This window comes from Echinococcus granulosus (genome assembly GCF_000524195.1).
Source record: "Echinococcus granulosus chromosome Unknown EG_S00016, whole genome shotgun sequence".
In the NCBI taxonomy this organism is placed as follows: Eukaryota; Metazoa; Platyhelminthes; class Cestoda; order Cyclophyllidea; family Taeniidae; genus Echinococcus; species Echinococcus granulosus.
This window is the reverse complement of record NW_020170396.1, coordinates 971,494-992,144: the sequence shown is the minus strand read 5'-3', so window position 1 is coordinate 992,144 and position 20,651 is coordinate 971,494. Positions and strand designations below refer to the sequence as shown.

Sequence of the window (20,651 nt, the reverse complement as noted above, 5' to 3'; positions counted from 1 at the left end):
CTTTTCGCATTGTGGGCGGATGACGCTTCCACGGAACTGTCCACACCAAAATACAAGAAGCTGTATGATTCATTCGAAAATGTAACTAACAAGAGGCCACTAATCAACTCAGGGTGGTGATTACTGAATTATAGCATGAAAATGGTAGTCGGAGAGCAACACTAGAAGTCGACCTACTGATTATCAGAGGGCGACTTAACTGTTGTGTTACAAAGCATGAGTGAGGTTTATCTAACAATCTGTTACCAACTGCGTGATGCAGACCATAAAAAAGTATTTTCCGTTCCTACTTTAAATTCCAAAAGAAAATTCGGTAATCTTTTACTCAGTAAAACCCTTTTAGAGACATGCTTTGCCAATTCTTTCCAGATGATACTCAAAAAATAGTTATTCCCGTCCCCAACATAGCAATCACACGGACAGTAACTGGTCAAAAATAAGTATGAAATGAGGAAAACAAAATAACAGGTGAAATCTGGATTAGATAACAATCAAATTGCATCCATGTGAAATGTGTGCACTACCAGAGCTCATTAATTTCGCCTAATTATGCGTATATATTCCAGCAAAAACGTGTCCATGTAAAACAAGCATGATAGGAAGAGGAAGGAAGAGTGGATAGGAATACTGCATCCACTATCCGAGCGAAAACGGCAAAAACCCAGTCCTGAAACACACCCTCTAAGATTCTGTAAAATTTCTAACTCCTTCTTCACCTCTCCTTTCACCTCGTTCCGATCCACCTGTGGTACGATGGCTTGAATACGTTGAGGTGGCGGGGAGAGACCGCGCGAGGTCAGGTGAGGGAAGTGGGTGGGGGTGGAACAGGCATGTCGGCCCGCAAGCCAGTCATCCGCACTAGTAATGGAGCTTGGGTAGGCAAAGGTACGGGACCCGAGCCTGCTCAGTCGGGCGCCACTTGCCTCCGCAGCTAGCCCCCACCCCGTCAGCTCGTCGTGGCTGCAGCCATGGGGGTGGCTACGACTGGAGCGCTGGAGCCCAGACCCTGACCCCAATGCTGGAGAGGGTGGACGGCGGTGGAGGTGGAAGTTGCGCAGAGGGTACGCCCGCAGGTGGAAGGGGATCTGGGTGAAGAAGACACTCTTGTGGGTAGAAGGAGGGGTTGAAGCCCCCACTGTATCCTTCGCGTGCTTCGCAGTGTCGTCTGAAATAGGCAAAGTTTTAGGCTTACTGATGGCAATTAGTAATGCCAGTAACGAGTGTATTTGAGGGAAGTGTACATTACTAAGTGTTGAACTCAAGTGTGGTAAAATGGCTTTTGTTTTAACTCTGAATGTTTTAACCTCTTACTATTCGGCCTTTGTGACGGTAAAAATAGACTCTTCACGCCACCTACATAATCAGTCACCCAATCCGTCAATGTCTTGATAGTACAGCCATTTTCTTACTCTTAGGACATGTAAGGATATCACATGGCGCTTGAAGCCACAGAATAACTAAAGATAAGTTGAATTTTGGTAAATAAACGACTGTTCGCACAACACGAGATCTGCTTTGATCGTGAATGATGAACAAATGCACCTCAAAAGGACAGCAATCTTGATTTTACCAGCTGTTTGCTTTAGAGATAAGACATCTACTGTAGTTGGGCTAATCCACAAAAAAATTGTAGCAAAGGGATCATCAAAAGTGATGCCTTCTCAATTTCAACGTCTGTGTAATAGCCGGTGATGGAAAGGAGGTCAAAGTTGAACAAACTGAAACATCTCTTAAATGGGTACTCACAATTTTGCCATGAAAATAGCGGTTCATTTCATTACCTAAAAACACGAAACCGCCCTTAATAAGTGACTCTTAGGTAAATGTTACCACCAAAAGAGAATAAAATACAGCGTACGCCGTCAGGCATTCAGAACTGCTTCCACACCACCCTCTCCCACGAGAAGTGTAGCAGAAGAGTGACCAGAGCGAGCATCGGCAAAGACGCTTAACAAGATAGTTATGTAGAAAAAGGGTGCTTGTTTTAACAGTGTATTCAACTACGTTAGCTCCCAAGCCTCCGCTCTCCAGTCTCACCACCAATTGTATGTGATCGGACTTGAAGAATAACTTGACACACCTCTACGTGGAAAGCGGTGGCTGAAAAACATTAAAACGACATCAGCAATAAAAGGAGAAATGAGTTTAGAACATGATTAAGCAAATTTACTTTTCATCATGATTGACTCCAACTCACTTTGATGGCATTCAGATGAACAAACTAGGAGAATGACACTCAAACTATAGGAACAATATACGCGTATGTTTGTTTTGATTAAATATTTGATCATACGAGCCTTTCTAGCCGCCCTCGTTTTGGATCCCACGTTGATGACATGACGTTGAGTTCATGTCACCTGTACACCAAGCTTCTCAGTACTTCTATAGGTTGATACAAACTATCTCTAGATTATGCTTCATAACGATTCCTGGGGTAACTTGGGCATCATAGTCTGTAAGATAGTCATAAGTAGTAAAAGGGGGAAAATATATTGTCGCCCCGTCTGGACTGCATCAAAACTCGAACGTACTGGTGCACGAACAGCAATTAAGTACGTTGGAACCGACCCGGGAAGGGAAGGGCTAACTCACCATCGGACTCCTCATGGATAGATCCCCCACTAGGGGGTTCACGTTTCATCTCCATGACCGCTGCGTTGAACTCGCTGGGTGCAGTGGTGGAGCTGCCACTAGGACAAGACTCACACGCAGAGAATGGTGGCAGTGGAGGAGGTGGGGGCTGTGGTGGAGGTAGGAGGAGAGACTCGCGTTCCTCCGCGACAGAGGTGAGTTGCGTCGACGCGGTGCGAAAATTTGCTACAGCAATCGGAGTCAACTCTGATAGGAGGAAGCCTGTTCCTCCCTTCGGTGCGACAGCCTTTGAACCCACCGACTCAGCACCACCACCACCTCTCGCCACCTCGTTGCTTCCCCCGCTAGCTCCCGGCGGCCCCGCTACCAGTCGGATGTCTGGACAGAGAGGCAAGAATGAAGTCAATGTCAATATTGCTGAACAAACACAATGGAGCTGTTTAGTGTATGTCTTGCGATTCGGTCTCGTGCTAGTGGAACGGAGCCCTACCCATTCCAACAATACTAATGGTCTTCCAGCTTCTCTGCGTAGGACTCTCTTATAGATATTGGATAAAAATTGAGTTGAATGTACCACGCGTATATCATATGCAGATATGAGGAATTATGTGAAATCGCTTTTTGTTGATCAGAAGATGGGACAATGAGGGCACAGCCATTAGTGAAGTTAGTGTAGCAGAGTTGGAGACTGGCGTGGGGACCTCTGTGGTGCACACCGGCAGCAGCTGAAGCCCTAAGCCCTTATAATCCCACACGAAAGCATGGCCGCTCTTTATGCTAATAGTTATTCCAGAAATTAAATCTCTATGACAGAATTGTGATTCCTGACCTGCGTTTGACGTGAGTGCATGCATAGACGGGAAAATTCACACATGCGAGCGTGTGTATACGGCTGAAATGTTTGGGAAAAGTCAGTGCCAGGATTCGCATGCCTTATAGACGACGCTAATCACAATTCTTTCATGAAGTCGTTCAAGCATGGTATTGCATGCCCGACAGCCATCACATTATAGTCCCTCGTATCAGTTTTCGAGTCAAACACAAATACTAAGAGACCTGCTGCAACCATATTTGAACCGTTTTTTTAAAAAACGACTAATTTTAGAAAAGAAAACTATTGCAAAAAAATGAATTATCCAAATTCCGATCGCTACTTGGAAGCCTTCACAGAATGCACTTTACAAATGCTCTTGGAACTGCACGCACTTTTAAAAAAGCCGTTTCAGTCTAGCTCAGTCGGCATTAAGGAAAAAAAGGCTGAACTACAACACTATGATGATACTTATGAGCCGAAATTACGCTCACAAAAAATTGTCCCTCCTCCTTCTTTTTCCATTTCATTGTTAATAAACGCCTGCTAAAAGTTAAACATTTAATACGTTTTCTGCAGCAACAGTGGTGCGTCTAACCACAGAAAAGTACAATCCGAGGCTAGAGAGAGGTTGTGAGGCAGCAAGTCAAATAAACCAGAATCACCGCCAAGACTTGAGCTTGTAGACGCGTTTGTGGAAACCCATCCCCCTACCCACCTCGGCGAATTGTGTCGAGGTGGCATCATGCGAATCACGGCGTGAGTCACAGCACTTCATTTGGCACTGGTCATGCGCTGTGTAGTGTCCAAAGTGAAAGGAAGGAGGGTGAGTAGCGGTAGGATGACATGAAAAACTACAACTGAGCAGGCGGTAGCAAGAAAAAAAGGACGATTCATCCTTAATGAAATGCAAAAATCCCGCCGCGCTGGCCACACAGAACTTCTGGTTAGGCATTCCAAATCACTAAACCACACACACGTTAAGGGCAGTTAGGATGCCTCAATGAACTCACAAATTGATGCAACGTGATACAGTATTTTAGTCTGCAAGGTTTTGGTCGCCACTTTAGTGTTGTGGTAGTCAGTTCACGCTATTTACGTTAAAGATCCCCCTGCTGTTCAGTGGTTTCACAATAGGGTCACGTCCAGATTCAAACATCTTAGCGCGGCTTTAAACATGACTAGAGTCGCACAATATTATAAAGTATGGAAGAACCTATCATCATGGAGGAGATTCGAAGGTCGATGCAGGTTCAAATGAAACCTTGAAAATCGTAGCTTACAAACCACACAACAGTTGAGAATAAGGAAGCTTGGAATGTAAACTGAGGAAGAAACGTCTGCTTATTAGGGAGAAAGAGTTGTGTATATGGGGGGTAAGGGGGAGGGGAATAATCTGCTGGGAAAGTGGTAGTCGGTGTCAATCGGAGAGAGAGAGGACAGGTGCACGGCAGTTTTCCTGTTATCCACGATCGAGAGAACACAAGTGGACGTATATACAAACATCAAAAGGAAGGACTGGGTCCCGGATGGACGCAAGTTGCGTGCACAGCCACACGAAGTAGGGAAAGCTGATATCCCTTGCTGTAATTGTTGCGATCCTTATGATTCCAAAAAAACAAGCACGCAAGCATTGCGCACACGGACACCCGCCCATGTACACTCAGGCGTGCTGAAAGGACTCGTACACACAATTGTACAGTCATCGGGAGATAGAGGACGAAGGGAAATGCTGTTCCCCAAGACATTCGATACACCCATTTTTAAGTGTATGCAGGGGCTGAGAGCTGAGCTGCTATCGCTGTTGCTCGTCTACACACTTATCCCCCATGCCATATCGCAGCTTAGCGACAGCATTTGTACGCTGAGTTGCTAACTAGGCAGGCTATAGGTGAATAAGTCCGTTAATGAGAAACGTATTCGGTCGCTAGATCGTCCTGCTGCTTGAATTTCAATTGGTGCAATTAAAACATAGTAGGAAGCTAAATTTTTTTTTTCTAGTTAAAGAGGAGGGGATGAGGTGTCGGCATTGCCCTCACACGCTTTGAAAGACGTGGGAGGTCGGTGTCACATGCTTCACTAAAATCACCATCAAAATCCCGTAAAATTTCACACGCACATATACGGATCTACGAACCCGCTTCTAGGCGCAAAGACCTTTTCAACGAGAAACGTCAGCCAGGAATACACCACCAACATGAACACACACAAGAAGCAGCCTATTGTGTCAACGAGAAGATTTCACTGTCCTGTCCAAATTACCGCAAAACGTGGACGCGTTGACCCCCCATCCCCCAGTTATTCAGACACAAAAAATTACTCAGTACCATACGTTTCGGGAAGCATGGCCACTGGCAAAATACAAAAGAAGGGTACCAAAGCCTCTCATCATTTAAAACAACCTCACCATAGAAATGGATAAAGCCAATGCAAAGATGAACAGGCAGCTTCCGTCTTGATTATTATGGAGTCTCATGAAACCATAGCAACGCTATGAGGAGTCAGGTTTTCCCAGGAAATGCGGACACGTATTGCCGTAAGGGTCGATCTACTGCAAATTCTTGAACATAGGATCTGGTTCTATTTCTGGTCATGCATACAGCGAAGGTCCGTAATAAGGTATAATCACGATAAGCGATAATTCTTTTACAATGCGAGCATAACAGTTGTAACATGCCCTGTTTTGCAGAATGGCACAAGGCATTTTTACAAGATATATAAAATGAATAATGTGCCGGTGGAGGGGGAGGGGAGGGAATGGTAAGGGAGTTTGTTGAGGTCTCTCCAGGGTAAAGTAAAGACCATTGAACGATTCGTTTTCCCGCGGGAAAACAGTTGTCGTGTCCCAAAGAATTCCTCAGTTTCCTGCGCACGAAGACATTAATCATGATTGCACGAGTGCCCCTTTCGCTTCCTTGCTAGATCCCTTTCGTAAAGCACTCTATATAGACTTCTGGACGCAAAAAACACGTTTTCATGCCCTTACACAGGTAGAAAACAGCAGCATGTTCCACACAGCTGCGGAAAAATCTGTTTCCCCACCCCCTACACATGGTGCATAAGGTACACATTCCATTCCCATCTTCTCCCCCCGCAACCAGACACTAGACAAGGCAAACATGGAACCTATTTGCTTGCAGGGAAGATAGAGCGATCACCTTTGTCGTTGACTTGAGCGAGGAGCCGTAGTTTCTCCTTGCGTTGCCGGAAGAAGCAGATGGCGATGAGAAATGTCATGACGATGAGCATCGCGCCTGCTAACACACCGAGAATGAGGAACATCAGGGAGTTGGAAGAGGTGGTGTTCATATCCAAGAGACTCGGTGGGTTGTTAAAGGTGGATGAACTCCCTCCACTATCACCACTGACACCACCATCGAACTCTTTGGTAGCTGTAGCACGCTGAAATGGAAAACAGGAGGCGATTTTCAGCAACATCCTGTGCTGTAAACCCTCATCTCAAGTAGCGAACACTGGATGAATGAATGCGGCTGCTAAATGGAGGTACAACCGATAGGAATGGAGAGTCCTCCCTTTGTGTAGTGGATTCATGCCCTAGGCGATATGTTGTGATGCCGTTGGCAGCAAATCTGTTTGAGTGGCGCATAATGCAGCACCTATGCTGTAAAAGGTTTTCGGGTCTTTGGCAGAAGCTCTGTTTTTAACACGAAATAGCGTAGCTTTTGAGGCGGGAATATGTGCAACTGATCAGTGTTTTTTTCTGCGCACAGAGAAATAATTAGCCCGAAACGAAGACCTTCCAATTAGTCTGCCTCGCGGACGCCAGAGTTAGTTGGTGCACAACATATGCCTCTGGTACCAACGCCTAAATTTGGATGCCGGTGAAAGTTATCACAATCAATCCATTGACATTAGTCAGCTTATGACAGTTCGCTCATGTTTGAGTGACAGCACGTCATATAGAGAGGATGGGGGAGGTCAGGGCGTGTCTAGACGTAAGGTGTCACAGAGGTGAGAAGTGGGAGGACCACATCCCCTAGGCAAGCACTAGTTATTTGACAGAGGGCCCGTCCCCATATATTATCACTACATGGAGAAGATAGGTAGCGTCCAAAAGATAGAGGCCACCACCGGCATGTCAAAAGTGTCAGACTGAGGTGTCTTCGGACATCAAATGCACCCACACGGAGGTGCGAGAGGTGACTCACCACAGCCATGGGGACGAAGACTTCCTGACTGAAGGCGGTGATCCTTCGACCATTAAGGCCACCCGTGAATAGAGCCTTCGAAGGATCGACCCCTTCTGGTGTGTTCTCCCCGTATACCACAAATTGGTAGCCGGCGCTTCGATCGAGTCGCGTCACCTTGTACTCCTGTGGTAAAAAATTAGGTTTATTTATTTCTCAACTTCAGCCGTTATCGGAGGGTACAGATGATAATTTTTCTTCAAGACGCCCTGTTTACATTAGCAATAAGCCACAACCATGGTTATCCAGCTGAATAGGCTTTTAAACGTGCAGAAGAATATTTCATTAATGGGACAAAGAGAGTTGGTTCAAGATCTCAAAAGCAAGCAAAAACAATGCATAGCTACATGAACCTTTTGGAATTTGCATTGCACAAAAAAGCCCAAATTAAGGAAAATTTTATGCCCAATCACACCCTAGCAATAAACATGTGCACATAAATGTAGCAGAGCAGTATCACCATCCAACAACCGCCTAAATTATTTCTCCCATTTCTCAAATTAAGTCAGCACCAGTCTTCTACGACTTCGATGCCTTGACGATTTCATTATTTAAGGGTTGTTTGTACTCCGGTTGGGGCTTTGTGTAAGCATCTTTAAGGGACTATTAGTGACCTCAGAAAACGCTAAAATTTTCAAAGAGGGTTAGTGTGCTTAAGTAAGTGATCAAACGAATTCATGATCATCTTTGACCAAGATTTCATCAACCAACAACTTATCGGCACATAGACACAATTTATCAAGGAAGTTGAGTTATGGAAAATTTGACTATCAAAATGGCCGGTACCTGTGACTTCAACACCAGAACAGACCATTTTTCCAACATGAGTTAAAGCTTAATCGTTCCATCCCAGATAATGGTAGTTTAACACAATCCATGCAAAAGCTGTTGGTCTCTTGCATGAATAAACCAGGGGCAACTTTTCTCCATTACTCTAAGACAGTGTATTGAAACTGAAATTGCTATATCACTTTTTCGGATGCAGGAACAATTCATACGTCCTTTTGCTGTTGAATTTAAATTAAAAAGGGACAGAAGAACGACCACAAATGCAACACCGAAAAAGTTTACCTTTTAAAGAGTCATAACAACACAGTAAATCAGAAGTTACCTTCAAGCAAGAGCGTGGTCAATTTGCATGAGAGGGGAATAAGCTTCTCTCCGTGTGTGTGATTGAAGAGTAAATCACATAAGACGCATGCTAATTTCAAACTCACGCAGCATACAAGCGTACAAGCGTCTCAACGGCTTTAGCTGGAAAAAAGGACAGCAGGAACAATAGGAGCCAGAAAGTACATGTGAGACTTCAAATACAGCGACGATAATTTACCGTTACTATACCACACAGGCATCCATGCACACGCACATACACATACAGACAAAAAAAACACTTAAAGTGTGTAAGTTTGGAGGAGAAAATAATAACGCGATGCTGAATCAGGGCCACAAAGAAGACGGGGTGCTGTTGCTGCCTGAAGGAATGTTATCTTAGCAGAGTGTAGAGAAAGGTCACCTTAGGTTTCCCTCCCCTCCCTAACCCCGCGTTCTGCAGACAAACAAGTGAACGTGAAGCCTTGGGCACAAGTACTTTACGCAAACGAACGGATTGCGTTTCTCTCTCTCCAAGGCACTGCACAGCGTGACTGCATGCACACACACACAGCGTCGTCTGGCGGGGCCCCGACAGACTTAAAAAAGCGATGGGTCTACTACACACCCAATTATACGCATACATGCAAGTATACACAAAAAATCGGAAAGTAGAATTAGTAGATGTGCGTGCCGGTCGTCGTAACTGGCCAGTCGGTCAGCCATTCATGCATTCATTCAGTCGCCCAGCCAGCTAGCCGGTTAACCCTCGAGCCAACTAACCAACGGGGAGAAGCACGCGCGGTTCTCTTCGTGTAAGCGTGTGTGCACGAAGGTGCTTTGCACGCACCAGTGTGTCAAATATGGACTCGAGGCCTGCACAGTGACTGCCTCCTCCACGTTTTTCTTCACCCTCACAGCAGCAGCAGCAGCGGTAGAAGGAAAAGAACGCGTCAGCATCACCACACACGCACTAGCGCATACGTACGCACGCACGCAATTGAATGATTGGTGCACACACAGACACACACCACGAAGGAATAATATATCCCGTAAAGGATGCAAAGTCACCATCACCACAGCGGCCGCCACAGCTACTCCTACATCCCCAACAGCAGACGCTTCATCCGTCTGGAGGGGACTTTCAGGAGACCCGCTGGCGCTCACAATTCTAAACATTATATGACTCCTCCAACAAAAATACCTTAGGGAATCCCGTGTCTTCAAGTCCCACTATCCGTTTGATGTGAAATGCTTACAAGGAAATCGCCTTTAACGGGTCTTTAATGGGGCATGCCTGGGAGACAGGCCTGGAGTCCTGTTAAGGCTCCGCCTCGGTAATTCAAGCAAGTAGGCGAATGAAGGTGGCGCAAAGTTCTGACGCCTCCCTAGAGTAATTTGTTAAAAAAAGAAACACTTCAGCAGGTAGATATTGGTAGTTAGGCTTAGGCAACCGGCGGTTAACAGAATCGTCAGAACAGCTAATCATGCCTAAATGTGATGAGGATAGGCTTTTCCACCTGCCGTCGCAGATGATCCTCCAAAGTCAAAAAACATTAACCCACAAAACATGATGATGTAAACTAGCCTTGGAGGTTAGTTGTAGGGAGATAGCTGCCTTAAAGTGATGGAAACCCCAGCGTGGTGTAAACTGCACAAAAAACGCTTCATTGGGAGGAGGAGGAGGGAATGAAAGCAAGAAGAAGGAAGTAAGACAGGCTAAATCACGACATGATAGATGACTTCCTTTACCGCTGGCTCTCCGTGAATAAAAAATATGTATGTCTCAGCACACGCAATTACAAGAAAGGCAAAGCCTGACAATTACACTGCAAAAACGGGAACGGACTGGGACATTCGATTCATTGAATAACCGAGTCATAAGCCTGTAGGGGCCTTGGTTAACCGCAAAAAAATCACCTTTTTTCGTAAATTTCGAATTTCATTCTCCTTAAATAGTGATTCTCAAGGAGTCTTGATATATTTTGGACGGATGCGTAGTGACTCCATTTCACAATGGTATTGACTTGGCCTGTGGTTGAATTAAAATTTCCAAGTGACTTGACAAAGCACTGGTATCCGATCGAAACAGCTTCGTGGTCCTATTCATCTACTAGACTGTAAGCTGTTGGTAATTCTTTTGGGCTAATATCCAGCTTTTACAGAACATGTGTTTTTCAAAAGTAATGGTTCTTGAGAGATCCGTTTCAGATTAAGGTGTGCAACCTTTTAAACGTCGGCTTTCGAGAGGAGGCCGAGATATCCATCAAATAGACCCTAATGGCTGTTGCATGCGTGAGTTTCCACGCGCATGACTCACGAGTGGCAGACGAGTCAAACCAGTGGCCACAAAGGTCAACTTCGAGGCAGCCTTCCTAATGGGTGCAAACCAATCCATTACTACCTGGAGGCAAAATGAAAACCAAACCCAGCAAAGCACAAACGCATGGACAGAAGGATACTTTAAAAGGATCCAGAGAGGGGGTATAGAGGAGCGACCTTTTCAAAGAGGTAGTAAAGTAGTTGTGTGTGCGCGCACAGGATATCAGTCGAGGGTGAGGGGAGTGATTCAACAACCCACAAGAGCGTAGAGATATGGGAGAGAAAGAGGGGGAGAACCTTGATTGCACAAATTCCTTTCTTCCAACTCCTTTCCACCGTTTCAGAAAATGTCAAATGTATATCAACAAAAATGGCCGGATCATTAACGCAGTGTAAAACAGACTCCAGCAGAAATCGCAAATAACCGAAATGGCAGATAGAATTATGTAACAAGGATTTAAAATCCGTAGCTCAAATAGAGTATTTAGTGGAAACTAGTAAAAGCACACGGTGAAGAGGCTTTGGGGTGATTAAAAGAGAAATTTGATGTCGTCGGCACAGTCGTGGGGAGAGGAGACAAGGGATAGGGAGGGATTAATGACATTAGATGACTCATGGAAGCGAGGAGACGTGATGGCTACCCACCGTCACCGACACCACCACCATCACCGCCACACCCCGGTGCTAGCTATCAGAAGTCGGAATCCCTTTTAAATGAGCCCCACCGCACACAAGGCAGTCTTTGGTCTTGTAACGCTCAAGACAAATTACACTGAAACGCCAGATTAGAGGATTTAATTAAGAAATTTATCCGGTGTACAGAATTAATCTTCCAAGTAGCAGACTACTCAAAGACAATTTAGGTGTTTTGACTTAAACGGCTAGCCGTGGACCACAGTACTAGTTTTACCCACGTTGCCCGGATGAGATAAGAGTGAGAGACAATGGTGACGAAGCGATTGGAGGTCATTCAGTTCTAGATTTAATTCATGGAATTCTTTTTGAAGTAAAGAATATTTTCTGCTAAGTTTCCACACTTCTTCCTTCCAGACTTTATCGACTTTATCCATTCGTTTGTTAGAAAATGCGCCATGGATTCACGTTTCTAGCAATAGTTGAAGAAAGTTGCTAGAGTTAAGAGTTTGGTTTGATTCCCCACTTTCACGACCACCCTTGACCATATTCAAAAGGGACACCCGAAAATTTGTCGCCTCAATAAGATACATTTTTATTCACTGAACGGAAAGTAGAAATACCGAATAAATAAAAGGTGCTTCCAAACATTCCAATCGTACGAACAGGGCTAGAACAGGAGCTTGAACGGACATACTTCAAAGCATTTGGCGTCACGCGCTTGCACGATTCAAGGTTAATGTCACATAAGCCCCCTTTGGCACCACATACACATCGAGGAGGTAGCATCATCGGTGCTTAAGAACGCCATCTTTGCAGACACTAGGTGTAAAATTATTCAAGAAATGTTGCAGGCGAAAATTATGATTTATCCATATTTAAAGCTATATGAGGACTGCACGGATTCCAACAGCTTTCCGCAGATTCGACCCAAGGAGAGTTCGAATAGGATTGTCGGTTAGAAGAGAATAAGTGATTCAAATTACACAAATGTTGAGTAAAAAGCCAGAAAGAACGTACATGAAAATCCCTGTATAATCTACGAACTAAGCTAAGGAGTTGAGGGGCCAGATTCTGAAAATGGATAAAAGCTAAAAAGAAATCTGGCTATTTTCTTAGTCATTTGAACACCTCCTAAAGTTCAACAATACTTTCCAGCACATACTAGTAAGCATTGAAAGAAACAGTCTACCCGAGGGGAGCGGTGTAAAGACCAATCCAGCGATTTTTCACAGCTCTTTGCCTTACAGGAAATGGACGAGGGGAAAGAGGGGGGGGGAGAGAGGAAGGAGAGAGGGAGAGGGAGGAAGGGAGGGAAGCAAAGCGAGAGGGAGAGAAAGGGGTGCCATTTGCCTAGCACCTGACCGTTAGGGTATTTGTAGAGGCGTATGTAAAGCGCAGTACGGCACAGACACCACTGACCTTTAGACACTTATATATCTACCAATACAGCGGTGACTCACTGACCACACTAATGGTTATCTTCCCATTTCGCCCAAATATCACCACAACGCACATGAATGCACAAAACGCCATATTGACAGGCGCAGTGAGAGGAGAAAGAGAGCAATAATTTCATTTTTTTTGGGGAAAGACCAGCTCATTTTGAGGCCACCCACGAGTAGAAAGATAAAAGATGAAGGCGAGAGGAAGATTAAAGGGCAAACTTTAGGGGGAGGGAATGGAGGAGAGATGATTAGGATGGCAAAGGAGGCATAGTGGCCTACCACAGTTTGAAATATTGTGAGGCGAAAGAAAAATCTTGAAAATAAATACCCAAACTCACAGTGGAAAAGTTCAAGAAGAGGCCTTACCTCAAGGTTTCCTAGTGCAGTGATGTGTCGGAAACCGTGGAAAGCGGTCTCCCCGCCTGGGAGCCGCTTTTCCTTGCGGAATAGAATTATGAAGCGCGTTATCTTGAAGTCACTTTGTCGCCAGGGCCTCGACCACTTGATGTGCACTGCTCCGTCCGGCTGCAAGAAAAAGGAGTGACCTTCATCCCCTATGCAAAAGTCCGGAGCACTCGAAATAGGTTGCCATACTGTCGTAAACGGTTGAAATTACACTTATTTTGGGATTCACTAATACTTGAATTAGGCACGCATTTTAGGGTTTTCCAGGCTAAAAAAACCTTTTTTGTACGGGCACTGTCACGGATCTGACTGAAACAGCAGAACGGCAGATTGTATAGTCCACAAATTGCTTTCTACTGCAAATGATGAAACTGGGACACTCCCAGTATCGAATTAAATGAGCATTTCTACCTCCCTTTTAGTTGAAAAATAAGCAGTCAGTTGAAATAATACATATATTTGGATGCACTCATACCCTAATATAGAAATTGACATTTTCCAGACAGAACAGCTCTGTACCCAACGTGACGGCGACAAGGGGATTGCCAATTTCAGGTATCAAAAATTCACCTGGCTATTGTAATAATTTATGATAGGGGTTGTTGACACTGAAATCAACGTAATTAATCACTCGAAATATGAAACGTAACCATACCTAAGCGTGGAAGAAACTAGAGTATCAGTAAGCGACCACCAAACCCCACCTAGGTGCCTCAGTGCCATTAATCCTTTGGGTCATTTTAATACCTAGAAACGGGTACAATTGACTCCAGACCAAGTTCATCACTACAAATATATTTTATCGTTTTGAACTCAATGAATCTGCGTGCAGCATATGAGTTTGTGTAACCAGCTACCATGTTTGTAATACCGAGTTTGGATAATAAAATCGGGGTATCACACGTATGTGGCGGTAGCAGAAAACGGGTTAAAATTGCTGAACTATGAGAAGTTGACAGTGGCGAGTCAATAAAGGTCATGAATGTGCAAATCCTCGGTGAGGCTTGCAGGTGCGTGCCTGGACCATTCAGCAATGAATATTACATCAGCGGTCGAGGTGAATTTAGAGGGGCTCACCAGTCGTCGTGCAACTCGCACAAGAGGGGGCTCAGGAGAAATGTAATCGAAGGAAATGGCGGCGGACCACCGACTCTTCTCCTCTGGCGCCTGGGCATCAACAAAGACCGCGACTACCTGGAATTGGTAGACCTTGCCAGCCTCCAGTCCGCCTGGTTGCTTATTCGTCACGTACATGTAGGGCTCCCGCACCTATGTTGACAAAACAAACATGTCAGCAGACAGGCTTGCTGAGACGTTTTGTCCCAATTCTATTCGCTATAAGGGGATAAAATCATGCTGCATACGTTCAAGTAGTTATTATCATGTGGCAATAAAACCACCTTTCCCAAGGAATGACTGTGATGCACAGTGATCCTGACCACCATCCTGTTTCCAGGGTTGACACGGACATTATCCAAATTGGAACAGAGGACGATTACAAGCCGGAATTTCTAACACTAAATAAGCGTATGAAGATAAATTTACTGCATAAAACATGGGACACAATAAAATGCGAATAGTGGCAAAAAATTCACTAGCAAATCCTAAAATAGTGCTACAAGAACGTGCTTGATAATGAAAAATGGACATAAATTGCATAGACTGCTCCCACGCTCTTGGTCGCCACATTAAATTTACTCACCTTTCACACGGTTTTGAACTAACCCAAAGCCCGAATAAACTAGCACCCATACTATACACATCGCCTTTCAAAAGGGTTCAGTCTGAGTGCGCTCTCCTACCTGCTCCTGCAATGCCGAGGGCAAATGGACTGAATTGTGGCCACATACTAAAGCCAAACGAAGCACGGAAACGCAGAAGGTGAAGTTGCTACTCTTTTACACCAAAAAGCAGTATGGCTATAGTCAGTCACGTATTAACTAGGTCAAGACGAACAAGGTTGAAAACTCGTCCATGGCAAAGGTGTGACGCGACCACACGTGCCAAGGCGGAGGCGGCGGCGGCGGTAGCGGCAGAAGTGTATTCGCATGTCCGTCCTCTTGCTCTCTCGCCTTCAGAAGGTGTGCGTGCGCGTAAGTACAAAACCTACCCAACTAGCATGCCGGCTGACGTGCCAGCCACCTAACGCCTGCCCGTCTGGGTAGCATGGTGACTAGCTGCGGTGGGTGCGTCTGCGTAGCTATGGCAACAATACTGGTGGGCGCGCGTGCGTGAGTGCTCGGCCGCACAGGATGCCGGCAGAAGAAGTGCCACACGCAAACAAGAGATGCCAGCTTTGTCGCCACTGTCAGTACTCGCTGTGCTGAGGATATCAAACATCTCCCAACCGCACTTTGCTATGCACCCAGGAACAGCCTTGAAACTACGCAGTGGTAACAATCGCTACCAGTGCAAAAGTTCAAGCACGTCTAAGTGCCGCTGTGTTTTGACCAATTCAACTGCCACTCAATAACACAAAAATGAGTATAATCATCCCCAGATTAGGAAAATCACCCTATCTCTTCTTTGTTGTTTCGATTGCAACAAATCTGCGTGCAATAGAAGAATTCAGGTTAAAAGACGGGATCATCACATATGAGTGACGGTGGTGCTGACGTATTGAACAACAGTTCTGGGTTGTGTACGCAATCTCAAATAGAAAAAAAGGGGAAGGCTCTTACCCTGCCGGAGAGGCGAGTCTGCACAACGACGAAGGGCCGATCCCAACGGCGCTCATGCGGCTCCCGGTAGCGGAACTGGATACGGTAGTGACTGAGTTGACGCTGCTGACTGTTCCTTGAAGGCCAGGATAAGTTCACCGCTAGGTTATCACCGATTATCCTTACCTCCGGTCGCCACGAGGCTGCAAAACGTAATGTACATAAAGAAGCGCCTAATTTTTGACATAAGAAACTCGAAGCTCTGTGGGACTGCATTACTTGGGGTTAAATTATTTGCATTATAAGGGCAGGTGTAGCAACACAAATAACGGTCAACATGTAGCTGCTGTTACTCTTTCTACAGACGCACATGAACAAAAGGACAAGGTTACGTCTATGCGTTTAAGTGAAGAACAAATTCTTTTGCGAATGGTGCCAACCTGTGATCTTTAAAGGAAGGGAAACAGTAAGTGCGGCGATGTAAACTAAACCTTCTTTCGTCCCTTTCCCAGAAATTAAAAAATAACTGAAACGTAACATTCACAGCTCGTGTTAAGCAGAGAAACAGCGTTTAGGGCGTGAATGATTGGCAGGGCTGCCTCACTCGCCACCCGTACGTAGATGCCTGATGTAGAGAGAGGGAAGGAAAGAAAGGCAATTTTTTGCTTCGTCAGTACAATTCGCTCTTCTCTTACTTTTCTTCAAAAATGGACAAACAATCTGGACACTAGACTCATGATAGTGCATAAACATGCAATATGAGACCACACCACTGAATAAGGTGCAAATGACACAAGAGTCATCAGTCTAGCGAATACTTAGTGAAAACTATGTACACACGCACATACACACACGGTAAATCACCAAAAGAACACGCCTATGTTTACGAACCCCTTCAAAACTAGTGTTCGAACGTGTATACAGAATCATGTGAGCTCGTAATTTCCAGCCATAGGGGGAGGGACGTGAAACTCACCCTTATTGCGAAAGTGCTGCTTCACGGACCTCGAAGCGGTAGGCGCGAAATCAACGTGTGTAGTGTTGATGTTGCCTAAAGAGAGGCGCCAATTGATAGAGGAGGTGTCCCCTGGAGCTGGTGAATCGCCTAATCCGAAGGGTGCCAGTGGAGATCGTTTTGACTTTTGAGCATCTGAAAAAGAGGATGGGGAGAGCTCTAATTTAATGCCTTCTCCTCTCACTAATGCCTGCAACGGAGTTTTTACGAAATAAGTGGAGCGTGACATGACCACCGTGAAGACAACCGGCTAGGTAGATGGCCGAATTCAGGCCTACTTTGCGCAGCTTCAACTAATTCAGCTTGGCTGTGTACGAATTGTGCAAAGCCTTCAATTTAGCTGGGAGGACTTAAAATCCCTTACTCTTTTTAGGAGGCACTCAAACAGCACGCATACAAAGTCGCTAGACTTGCTCTGAAAGGCGCAACCAATCCACATTTCGTATGAAGATGATTCATGAAGTAGAATTCCATCACAAGAAAAAGTGGATGATAAAAGTTCGGTTTGACGACTACTTAGGCTAAGAGACAGTAAGGGAGAAAGGGACCAAGAAAGAGGAAGTACGAAAAGTGCACAAGACGGCAGACTCGAGGAAATCAAACTTGGAAACCACTCCATCCCCAATTGGAGGATCGTCCGTAAACAGACGTGTGTTCGTAAGAAAGCAACAGCTTTATGGAGCAGTACAGCTAACGTAAACAAAGTGATTTAATTTTATAATCCAAGGAAGTCGCAAGGAAACACTCTTTAAAGTAGAGACTACACCATTTATAATATCAATACTCTCAGACGCTGTTCCTCAGAAAAATCAAAGAATATCAAACTCAAGACGTCAATCGACACATCTTTTGGTTTAAAACATCGTGGGCATTGGGCGGTAAGCCACAACGGACGAGAAAAAAGAGAGGAGGCGCCAATTTATTGTTTGGTGCGGAACTTGTGTAAACCACACCCCACTTGTAAAAAAGGTGACAGTGAAGCTTTAACACCATCATCACCACTACCACTACAACAAAGATAAAAGCAGTAGACAGAGCCATTGTTCCGACTTGCGACAGCGGTGGCTTGTTGCAAGTCCCTACGGTCGTGTTATACCAAATTTCGGCGGTGTAAACGTGTCAATGTGTGCATGTCGGGGTGTGGGTAGACACGTGAGTGTCCCTTTTAAGCGGTAAGAATGTGTTTGCACAGCAGCACCATCCTCCTTCTCCACACTGGCCAATCACTGCATACTCGTATTTCATCCGAAAAATTTTACAATAAGTAGCGAGTTAATTGACAGAAACGGGGTGTACAGTCACGCATTTGCAGTATTCGAAGCTTACACGCACTCTTGCACATAACCTGTGGGTAGAAGGCAGTAAATTGCTTTGGTTTACAAAACAATACGTTCCACGGAGAAGTGCAAGCCACTGATGAGAGCAATGCTAAGAACACAGAAACAGGGTAAAATACAGCACTGCCAAGATTTGATTCCAACTGGAATGGAAATGTCTATGGAAATGTATACCCAAATTGCAGCGATATGAATCACGGGGCAATTTAAGGTATTTATAGTCAAGCACTTTCAGCAGCGCACCCGGACAGGCGGGGTGTCTAGACACGCGCCGCTGCCAAAAAGTTGAAAAAGCTGGAATTTGCAGCTAATACTCGCGCCTCGGCCCCTCCTACCACTCCACGAAAAGTGAAGGAGCGATTTGCGCCTAGCTAGACAGAGGGGTTGTCCAATGGGCAGTAGGCTCCCACGCACTCCAATGTACTTACTGATACAGAATGACTATTAGGGAGGGAAAACGAAACCAGGGACAGGTGAGTCTTAGGCACTTCAAGCACATCTGTTCATGCGAAGCGAGTGGGAAAGGGTTGTTGCTTAGTGAAATGAATCGTCATGCACACATACATTCCAATTCTAAACAACTTTGCTTCCACTATATGTTTTGTTACATTCTCCAGCAAGGGCAGGCACGTGAAATTTGGGATTTAATCCTCCAATGACAAAACATGGGGATAGGGGGTCTGGCACCACCACACGCACGCTCACGTCTGTATATCGTTACAGAAAGGAAAAGAAAAGAAGAAAACGTTACAGGGGACCCCCAAACAAGACGCAAGCGCTGTAGCGCTTGCCGTGTGCTGGTCTAGCTCATCCGTTTGTTAGTTTGCAGAGAGCACGTTCACATATGGGAAGCACGTAGGTGAAACCCGTCAAAAAGAAAACTGCATTGTGCATTCAGAACGACCTTTCTTGTGACCTTACTGCATTGATTTGAAGCTCAAGGACAGTAAACCAGATTGGAATAGCACAATTACACATTAATCCACCTCATAATGATGAGCGCAGTCAATAATGAAACGAAATTGAAACTGTCATGGCATTTGGGAAGGAGGGTAGGGACCAAAGGGCAATTTAAGAGAAATATCCAGAGAAATCGTACTTACCTGAATCGTTTGTTGCAATTTGCGACAGCACGGGATAAAAGAGTAACGCGAAGATAAAAGAAGTGATGCACAGGCAATTGACAAGCCACATGCTTCCGATAAGCGACAGCCTTATAGGCGTTCTGGCATTATATCTACAGCGAAAAAGAATAACGAATAAAGAACAAAACATGCGACTCCACAATGAGAGCCCCTAATGGAGAAGTAAGCTATTGCCTAAACATTTTTCCACGAGAAACCGAACCACATGAGTAGGGATTAGATTTATTGCATCGTGTTCGCTTGTGTCTTGATTCGGAGTAAGCCGGATATAAGCGAAATAAAATTCACTTTATGTACATAGTGCAGCATTGTGTTAGACAGAAGATGCACGAGAAGCATCACACCCATGCTGTCGAATTGATTGTACGAAGAGCAAGAGAAGGAGATAAATCTACAGAGAACAAAGCGATGTACTACGACAAGATGGAAAAAAACTGGAGCAAGGCTCCAAAGAATAGCAACGCATACCTCTCTCGCTCCGCTTCGAATAAATACAATGCAGCTTTAAACATTTTGTCCCGTAGTAGAAGAAATCAAACTAAACTCTAAGAAAAAATACTACTTTAAAGCAAAGCAAAATAACCGTATTTTTTTAAGAAGCCCTTTACAAAAAGAAACGAAGGAAACGAAAAAGTAGAGTAAAGCTTCATTGACACGCTATTGTGGCGTCTTTATGCTTCTAAAAATACCATAGAATTAGTCTTATTTGTTGACTTTAGGAAAGAGTTGAGGTTCCCAACGTCCCATCCATCTTAAAATGGAGGAAAATATATTCGTTAACGTGAGGTTACACAGGGACTCGATGTGCTACCAACGGCAAACCACTGTCGGTAGAAAAAGCACAGGAAAGAGGAAGGCCTAGTAGATGATCTGGCACCAGCAAGGGCGAAAGAGGAAAGCAGACCTTGTCAATCACGCATTTGGGGAAGAGGAATTCGGCATTATATCACAATATACATTTTGAGAGGAGGGGAAAACTCCAAAGC

At 44.9% G+C, this 20,651-nt stretch overlaps 1 protein-coding gene across 1 annotated transcript; it reads right to left on the bottom strand. All coding sequences in view use genetic code 11, as the record gives it.

Moving 5' to 3' along the window:
* Positions 1–533: 533 nt before the first annotated feature.
* EGR_03235 (hypothetical protein) lies at positions 534–19,714 on the bottom strand (the record flags this gene model as incomplete). Its single annotated transcript, XM_024492484.1, has 14 exons — positions 534–1,165; positions 2,593–2,970; positions 6,562–6,805; positions 7,549–7,737; positions 9,484–9,831; positions 11,021–11,104; positions 13,470–13,628; positions 14,586–14,777; positions 15,465–15,580; positions 15,656–15,911; positions 16,190–16,371; positions 16,713–16,793; positions 17,145–17,318; positions 19,624–19,714. The coding sequence occupies 14 exons, from the start codon at positions 19,712–19,714 to the stop codon at positions 534–536; spliced, it is 3,126 nt and encodes a 1,041-aa protein (XP_024353158.1).
* Between the last annotated feature and the right edge of the window lie 937 nt (positions 19,715–20,651).